The sequence below is a fragment of the Corapipo altera genome, unplaced genomic scaffold (genome assembly GCF_003945725.1).
Source record: "Corapipo altera isolate COAL_440 unplaced genomic scaffold, ASM394572v1 130540, whole genome shotgun sequence".
Lineage (NCBI taxonomy): Eukaryota > Metazoa > Chordata > Aves > Passeriformes > Pipridae > Corapipo > Corapipo altera.
In genome coordinates, this window is record NW_020885548.1 from 3,056 (window position 1) to 12,417 (window position 9,362).

At 47.9% G+C, this 9,362-nt stretch overlaps 2 protein-coding genes across 4 annotated transcripts in view; one reads left to right on the top strand and one right to left on the bottom strand.

The window, feature by feature from the left end:
- Positions 1–1,144, bottom strand: part of LOC113940597 — a 1,500-nt gene extending 356 nt beyond the window's left edge. The window contains exons 1-3 of one of the 3 annotated variants that reach the window (XM_027631756.1): positions 1,103–1,144; positions 970–1,013; positions 289–722 (exon numbers count right to left, since the gene is read on the bottom strand). In XM_027631756.1, coding sequence (XP_027487557.1) covers positions 289–722; positions 970–1,013; positions 1,103–1,111 — 487 coding nt within the window. In that variant the 5' untranslated portion in view covers positions 1,112–1,144. Of the gene's footprint in view, positions 1–288 lie in introns of all 3 variants that reach the window. The other 2 variants (XM_027631755.1, XM_027631754.1) reach the window with 2 other exon arrangements.
- Positions 1,145–1,488: 344 nt separating this feature from the next.
- LOC113940596 (IgGFc-binding protein-like) lies at positions 1,489–9,356 on the top strand (the record flags this gene model as incomplete). Its single annotated transcript, XM_027631752.1, has 6 exons — positions 1,489–2,533; positions 3,677–3,721; positions 6,371–7,579; positions 7,721–8,055; positions 8,279–8,849; positions 9,267–9,356. Coding segments are annotated over exons 1-6 (2,311 nt in total), but the record flags the coding sequence as incomplete, so codon positions are not given.
- Positions 9,357–9,362: the final 6 nt, after the last annotated feature.

Consider the following 9,362-nt stretch of genomic DNA (forward strand, 5'->3'; position numbering starts at 1 on the left):
CCCCCCAGACCCATAAGTGACCCCCCAACCCCCCAAGTGCCTCTCAATGCACAAGTGCCCCCGCTCAGCCCCACAGTTCACCCACACAGCCCCACAGGTGCCCCCCTGGCCCTGTAACTGATCACTCTGAGCCCCACAATTGCCCCCCAGCCCCACAAGTGACACCCCAGCCCCACAATTCCCTCCCCAGCCCTAGAAGTGAACCCTCAGCCCCACAATTACCCCTCTGGTCCCCCAAGTGCTCCCCCAGATCCCCCAATTCATCCTCAGTCCCCCAGTTCCCCTCACCCAGTGCCTGCCGTGAGGGTGCCCCCTGCTGGGCATCCTGGACGCCACTCCTGATTGGCCGCAGATCCTGAGGATCACGTGACACCCAACATGGTGCCCCCCACAGGGCCCCAGTGGCATCACATGACCGCAGGCATGGTTCCCATTGCAAGGACTCCTGGGAGTCGGGCCGGGACGAGGTCGCCCCCTGGCGGTGGGAGGTGCAGAAGCGGCCCCTGATTGGTGTCTTGCAGGGCTCACGTGACTCCCAGTGCGTCGCCCCGCCCACTGGGCAAGTGTCCAGCGCAAGCTCCTCCCCACGGCGCCGCCTCAGACGCCACTGGATGAGGGGGTCGTCGGGGACGGGGTCTACGGGGGCGGGGCCTGTGGGGGCGGAGCTAAGCCGAGGTTCCGCCCCCTCTGGCCCACGGGGGCGGTGCCTGAGCAGGACCTGGCTGGGGGGAGGAAGGGCAGGTTGGGACCCTTCAAATACCGACCCCCCCCATCGCCCTCCCCGCGAGGGGTTTGGGGACCCCAGGGGCATTTGAGGGGTTGTGAGGTCGGGGGGGAAGTACTTGGGGCCGGGGGGGCGTCCCCAAGGCAGTTGGGCGTCCCCAAGGGGCTCTTGGGAGGGCAGAGCAGGGAACTGAGGGGGATTCTGGGAGGTCCGGGAGTCGCTTGGCGGCCGCGCCGCTCCCCCACCTCTTTCGCACCAGTCGCTCCGCTCGCTGCTCTAGGCCGAGTCCCTGGGGGGAAGCCGTGGAGGGTGACGCGGGAACCCCCAAAATCCCCCCCTGCACCCCCCAAAATCCCCCGGGGTCCCCTCAGCCCTCACCCGCTCCATGGCCCGCGCTCCACCAGGCCCCGCCCCAACGGCCCCTTCTCGGGCGCTGATTGGCCGCAGGAGATGACGGGCGGGCGCCGCGGGCAATGGGAGGCCGGAGAAGGGAAAGGAGGGAGGGCGGGAGAGGTTTGGGGGGTCCCTGAGAGGGTTTGGGGTTCTCAGAGAGGATTTGGGGGGTCCCCGAGGGCGTTTGGGGCTCCCAGAGATGATTTAAGGGGCTCCCGAGGGGCTTTGAGGCTCCCAGAGAGGATTTGTGGGGCTCCTGAGGGCGTTTGGGGCTCCCAGAGAGGATTTGGGGGGGTCCCTAAGCGGCTTTGGGGCTCCCACAGAGGATTTGAGGGTCCCTGAGCGGCTTTGGGGCTCCCAATGAGGATTTGTGCCACTCAGCCCCCCCAGTCCCCAACAGGGACCCCCCAAATCTCCTCTAGAAACTCCAAACCCTCCCAAGGGCCCCCAAAACCTCCGTGCCCCATCCCCCTTGGACCTCCAGACCCCTCCAGGGGAACCACAAAACTCTCCCAGGGACCTCCAGGGACCTTGTTTGTTTGGGGTTCCCGGAGAAGATTTGGGGGGTCCAGGGGGACGAGGGGTTCCTCGGGGTCTCTGGGGGGTCTCCGGGTGGTTTTGAGGGTCTCTGGGTGGTTTGGGTTTCCCTGACTGGTTTTGGGGGTCTCTGCGTGGCTTTGGGGTTTCTGGAGGGGTTTGGGGGGTCCAGAGGGTGAGGGCTTCCGGGGGGTATTTGGGGGGTCCCCCAGTGGTTTTTGGGGTCCCAGTGGGGTTCGGGGTTTTCCATCTCCATTTTAAGGAGAAACATTGCCTGATTTCCCTCCCGGCTCCAGATGGTTTTTCTCAGTCCTGCCCGGGGTTTGGGCCAGAATTCCCCATTCCCTGGAAATCCCCGCTGGGACTCGGGTCATTCATTTTTGGTAAAAAACAACCGTATTTGGGTCCATCCCTCCCCCCGCGGTCACGGGGGCAGAGGGCTCCAGGGGGGCAGCGATTCTGGGAATTCGGGGGGTCTGGGAGGATCCCTGGAGGTCCCAAGACATCCCTGGGGGTCCCACACCTGTTCCAACATCCCTGGGGGTCCCACACCTGTTCCAACATCCCTGAGGGTCCCACACGTGTCGTGACATCCCTGGGAGTCCTACCCCCCCCTTCCGATGTCTCCTCAGTGACAGGATCCAGCTGCCACTTCCCAAATTCTCTGAAACTCCGGGGTCACTCCCCCTTGGCTCCCCCCATTCCCAAAATTCTGTCGAATCAGCCCAAATCTGCAGGTTTTTGGCCCAAATCCCCAGGTTTTGGCCCAAATCCGCCCCTGGAAGCGGCTCCAGTCGAGACCCGTTTGGGTATAAAAGATGGATTTGGGGCCAAACGCCGTGTCCATAGGATCCCGGGAATTCAGGAGCTCAGGGGCTGGTGAGTGCCTTCATTCTCTGCTTTTCCCTCTTTTTCCTCATTTTTGGGGATGTGCAGAAATTTCTGCCCATATTTCAGAGTTTTTCCTTTTTTTCCCCTCAGTTTAGTGACTTTTGCCCCTTTCCACCCCACAAGTTTCATATTTTTAACCCCTTTTTAATCCCAAATTTTGAATTTTTTAACACTTTTGCCCAAATTTTGGGGGTTTTTGCCCATTTTTCCTCCCCAAATCTAATTTTACCCCCATTTTGTGTCCAAAATTCAGATTTTCACATTCTTCACCCCCAGTTTTATATTTTTACCATTTTTGTGTTCAAATTGGGCATTTTTCACCCTTTTTGTGCCCCAAATCAGGATTTTTTTGTCTACTTTTTCCTGAAGTTCAGATTTTTTGCCCTCTTAATGCCCAAAATTGGGATTCTTTGAACTTTTAGAGCCCAAATTAAGGTTGGGTGGGACAAGGTGGGCAGAGGGTTGTCCTGGCTGTTGAACCCCATTTTGCCCCAAATTTGGGAGATTTGTGGCAAAAAACCCCACCATTTTGACCTGAACTTTTGGGATTTTGAACAAAATTCATAATTTTGGGGAGGTTTTGGGGTAAATTTGGTGGAAATAGGGACTCTGAAGTGGCATCAAGAGGGGAGGTTGAGTGGTGGGAGGGTTGTCCTGGCTTTTTAACCCCATTTTGCCACAATTTTGGAGGATTGTGGGGGCAAAATTAATCATTTTTGGGAGGTTTTGGGGTGGATTTTGTGGAAATTGGGACTCTGAGGTGGCCTCAAGGGGTAAAATTGGTGGTGGTGGGTGTGGATGGTTTTCCCAGCTCCATTTTGACCCAATTTTGAGGGATTTGGGGGAAAAAACCCAACCATTTTACCCCAAATGTGGGGGATTTTGGTTAAAACCCCCATTTTGACCCAATTTTTTTGAACAAAATTCATGGGTTTTGGAGCTTTCGGCGTGGATTTGGTGGCAACAGGGGCCAAAATAAGCCCCAACAGGTTTCCATGGGTAAAAAAAAACCATTTTAGGGTAAATTGGGGGTTGTTTGGGGATTCTGGTGACCCCTCTGGGCTCACATGGATTTTCCCCCCAAAACAGGGATTTCGGGTAATTTTTGGTGATTTTGGGTGTTTTTTGCAGCGATGGCTTTGCGTGGGACCTGGTGGCTCCTCCTTTCCTTCTGTGGTGAGAAAACCTCCCTTTTCCCTCAAAAACTTCCCAAATTTCCTGCATTTTGGGTATATTTTGGAGCTTTTTAGGGCAGAAAATTATTATTTTTAACCAAACCCCCACATTTTTTAGTAATTCTTTACATCCAAGAGCCTTTAGAATTTTCTTTTTTCATGAAAACTCCCTTTATTTTCAGGAAAAAATGCCCTTTTTTCTCACTATTTACAGAAAAAAGTGCACTTTGTCCTGAATATTTTGAGGTTTGGGTGGGGTTTTTCGAGATAAAAAAAGTATTTGGGTTTTTCCCCAGGAAAAAACAAACAAACAAAACCATCTATTAAAAAAAAAAAACCTTTGAAATCCATTTTTAGAGGGGGTTTTAATGAAAAAAGTCCTTTTATTTACTCTATTTTACTGAAAGATCAATATTTTTTAAGGAAAAAAAATCCCTTTTATTCTCTATTTTCCCGGGTTTTTTTTCTAATTTTCATGAAAAAAATCCTATTCAACCCTTTCTTTAAATTATTTTTAAAGGAAAATCCCTTTTATTTCCTTAATTTTTTTAGTTGAGTCCTTTTTTCTTTCAATTGAATTTATTAGGGAAACAAAAAAACTCTTTTGAACTCTGTTTTAGGAAAAAAACCCTTTTACTCACTGTATTTCAGTTTAAAAAATCATGATGCCTTATTTTGCTGTTGATTTTTCTTCCAAATCCCCCTTTTTAGGAAAAAAACCCCTTATTTATAATTTATTTCTGAGAAAAAACCCTTATTCCTGTTTTTTATTTCCAATTTGTCACCCCAAACACCCAAATTCCCAGTTGTTTGGGGTTTTTTCAGAAAAAATCAGCTTTTTTCTCTCAACACCCCCTAAGTCCCTATTTTTTAAATTAAAAAAAAATCCTTATCACCCATTTTTATATATAAATATATTTAGGGTTTTTTAAAAACTAATTTTAATCAAATTTTAATCAATTGATTAATTGATTAAAAGGTGATCAATAATCATCTTTTGGGGGGTTTTCTGCCAAGAATCTCTAAAATCCCTTTTTGGTCCTTTTAAAAATCTCTATTCTTTGTGTAGTTTAATTTCATATATTTCTGTAGATTTATATGGATAAATATTAACTTATACAAAAGATTTAAAGTGTTAATTGGCTAATAATGTTAAACAGTGTAATTGAATAACATTATTACTTATTAATACTTATATTGTTAGATGATGTGGGTATATCAATTTAAAGTTTACACTAAATTAATTTTAAATATACACCACTACAGTTATGTATGACTATAAGAATAGAAAGTAAATGTAATGTCTATATAAATATCACAATAAATAGATAAACAAAATAATAAATAAATATAATCTCTATGTATGAATATAGTAATAGGAAATAAATATAATCTCTCTTGTATTATCTAAAAATATGATATATAAAATTAAGTTATTCTTAATATGGCAGTAATATCAAAAAATATCAAATATATGTTTATGTAATATATTAGTATATTAATGCAGCAAATTATATCTGTAATTACATCTAGATATTGAGAGATAATTATAAAATGGAATAATATATAAATATAAATTAAATGTGGACAATTTTATATTGTTATACAATGAAATTTGACAGAATTGTATTGGATTATAATATAACATTTTACTTATAATTTTATATAATTAATTAGTAGTAGAGAATACTTATTATGAATTTACAATTTATTTATACATAACAATGAGAGTAATAATAGTTATTAAAATTATTTTAGAGCTTGCACTTATGTTATTTATCGACATAATAACCTGTCAATATAATTTCTACTGTGATTATATATAAAAATAGAACCTATAAATTAAAGATAAGGCTGCCATTACACCTTTCATGTCATTTAAATACAGTCCCTGCTATAATTCTATATGCCATATAATTCTATGTGATAGATATTATTCTATATAATCCTACATTAAAACCTGTATACCTCTCTATAAAAAATTCTATATCATTCTATATATTATTCTATATAATTCTCTACGAGAAACCTATGTAATTGTATATATTAGGTATTCTATATAATCTCTATTAAATAATCTATATAGTTCCCTATAATACATCTATGTAATTCTATATAATAGGTATTATTCTATATAATCTTTTAAGAAATTTATGTAATTCTATGTAGTAGATATTATTCTATATAATCCTACATAAAACCCCCTGTATCATTCTATATAATAGATATTATTCTATATAGTTCTACATAAAAAATCCATATAATTCTTTATAATAATACCATTCTCTATAATCCTACATAAACCCTATATAATCCTATATAATAGGTACTATTATATATCATTCTCTCTAAAAAATATAATTCTATATAATCTCTAAAAAATCTCTATAATTCTATCCAATATTTATTATTGCATATAACCCTACATTAAGAAATGTCTATAATTCTATATAATAGATATTGTTCTACATAATTCTACTAAAAAAATCTATATAATTCTATATGTTATATATTATTGTATATAATTCTCTATCAAATCCATGTAAATCTATATAAAGCCCCATGTATCATTCTATATAAAAATCATCCCTCCAATCCCCTATTTCCTCTCTATCCATTGACCCAGGAGCCCCTTTCCCTGTTTTCCCAGCTCTCTCCAGCTGCAGCTCGGGGGGTCAGGAATTCCTGGTTGTGTTCCCCCAGAATGACGATGAGTCCCCGAGTGCAATGCTGAAGCTGCTGCTCACCCGGCAGGGCCCCAGTGACACGGCGGCCTCGGTGACACTGCATGGTCCCTTCGGCACCCGCGAGGTCACTGTGCCACCCGGTGTCACCAAGGCCGTGCCCATTCCCGCCCACCTGGAGCTCACAGGGAGCCGCATGGCCAACAAGACTGTGGTGGTCCGGGCCAGTGCCGATGTGGCCGTGGTGGCCATGAGCGCCAAGGGCTACACAGTGGGTGCCACGGCCCTGCTGCCCACGCCCAGCCTGGGCACCAGGTACTATGTGGTGACGCCCATGGGGAGTGACAATTACGGCATGGCTGAGCTCGTGGTGGTCGCCGGTGCTGCCATCACCGCCGTCTCCATAACCACCACGGCCACATTCCAGTATGCCGGGGACACCTACGTGCCAGGCGCGGTGCTGCGCCTCTTCCTGCAGCCCTACCACAGCCTGCAGCTGCAGAGCAGCCAGGACTTCACCGGCACCGCTGTGGTGGCCGACGCGCCTGTGGCTGTGCTCAGCGGCCACACTTGCACCAAGGTGGCCGCAGGCTACGACTTTGTGGTAGAGCAGCTCCTGCCAACAGTGGCGTGGGGGAGGAGCTACGTGGTGCCACCCAACCCGGTGCAGCCAGGCACTGACCTTATCTATGTGGTGACGGAGGATTGCAACACTGTCACCTATAACAGCAACAGCGGGGAGGTCACCATGACTATGGCAGCAGGGGAGGTGCGGGCATTGATGGTGAACCACAACTCCCCCCTGCACCTCACTGCAGTGGCAGCGGTGCAGGTGCTACTCTTCTTCACTGGCTCGTCTTGGCAAGACCCCTTCCTCCTCATCGTGCCACCTGTCACTGCCCACTGCATCGCATTCCACCTCAGCACTGTGCCTGGCTACTACAACCATGCCATCCTCATTGCACCCACCGCCGTCACCGCTGCCACCACTCTCAACCACCAGCCAGCTGCCACTGTGAAGTGGCACGGCGTTCCCGGCACGGAGTTCTCCTGGGCCGGCATCACAGTGAGTCCCCAGACACGGAGCGCCGAGAACCCACAGGCGCCCATGGGGCTCCTGGTGTTTGGGTTCGAGAACAACACCGGGTATGGCTTTGCTGGGCTCTGCATCACCGGTGAGTACAGTGAGCCCATTGTTGAGTCAGCCAAATGGTTGGGCATTGTCCCGTTGGCCATCTGTGGGTTTCCCTGTTGTGTCAACCCAACAGTTTGGTGTTATCCAGTTGGCCATCCATGGATTTCCCTGCTTTTTGCAGCTCCAGAGCCGGTCTCCTGCGAGGATTTGATGTGTGAGGAGAGGTGTGAGGTGGTGGATGGACAACCAAAGTGCGTCCAGGAGACCTTCTCCACCTGCTGGCTCGCCAGTGGTTCGCACTACCAGAGTTTTGATGGGAAGACCTTCGATTTCATGGGAACATGCACCTACACCTTGACCACCCTCTGCAGTTCTGATCCCACCTTTCCCACCTTCTCTGTGGAGGTCCAAAAGGAGAAAAAGGAGAACTCTAAAGTCTCCTCCATTGGCTCCATCAACGTCCGCATCGACAATGTCACCGTCACTGTGGTCCGGGCAGAAAATGGGATGGTGAGGGTAAGCAAAAATCAACATAATTCCCAAATTCCAAGCGATTTTATGGAGTTTCACCAAAATTACACATTTAGTGGTGATCTTGAGGGTCTTTTCCTAAATAATTCTGGGATTTCATAGTGTGCAGACAGACCTTGCACGAAAAAACCCCAAATCTTCAAAAACTCCACATTTTGCCTGATTTTGATGGTTTTTTGGTTGTTTTACTGGTTATTACCTCCCCTAGGTGAACAACCAGAGCTCTCGCCTGCCCATCTCCCTCTCCTGCGGGAAGCTCCGGGTTCGCCAGAAGGGCAAATCCGTGTTGATCCAATTGGATTTCATGCTGAAGGTCTTCTACGACTGGGATGATCATGTGGTGGTCAAAATTCCAGCTGCTTTTTCTGGGAGAGTCTGTGGGTTGTGCGGGAACAGCAATGGGAACCCCCGGGATGATGCACTGGCTCCTGATGGGAGCAAGGTGTGGGATATCGTGGAGCTGGGGCGGAGCTGGAAGGTGACCAATGGAAGCGGTCACTGCCAGGACACCTGCGAGGGAGACTGTGGACGGTGTGGGTGGGATGAGAAGGTGATATACAAGGCAGAGCGGTGGTGTGGGGTGTTGTCCTGGCATGCCGGGCCATTCCGGCGCTGTCATGGCACCATCAATCCCAACGTCTATGTGAAGAACTGTATCCATGACCTGTGCGCCCATGGCGGCCATCGCGCTGTGCTGTGCCACGCCCTCCAGGCCTATGCGCACGACTGCCAAGAGAATGGGATCGACATTTCTGATTGGAGAATGAGGATGGGATGTCGTGAGTAGAGGGGATGGTTGGGTGGAAATACTCCCTGGGGTGGGCGGAGCTTAATTCAAGTGGGTCCCAAGATCTGTGGAATGGTGTGCTGGGAAAGGTTATGGCAGCAGGTCCAAGCAGGAAGTCTGTAAAAGTCCAGGGAGACTCCAGGAAGTCCATGTAGAAAGTCCATAAAGTCCATGGAGTCTCTAGAAAGTCCAAGCAGGAAGTCCAGAAAGTCCGTGGAGACTTCAGAAAGTCCAGGTGGAAGGTTCCAGGAAGTCTGTGGAGACTCAGAAAGTCCAGGGAGAAGATCAAGAAAGCCCATGGAGACTTCAGAAAATCCATGGAAACTCCAGGAAGTCTGTGTAGATAGTCCAGGAAGTCTATCCCACCACGTCTCACCTCACCCTGACCATGGTCTCCCTCCCTTTCCAGCTTTCACCTGCCCTCCCAACAGCACCTACAGCACCTGTGGCCCCACCTGCCCCCCCACCTGCAACATCCCGGCTGTGCCGTCCAGCTGTGCTGCCA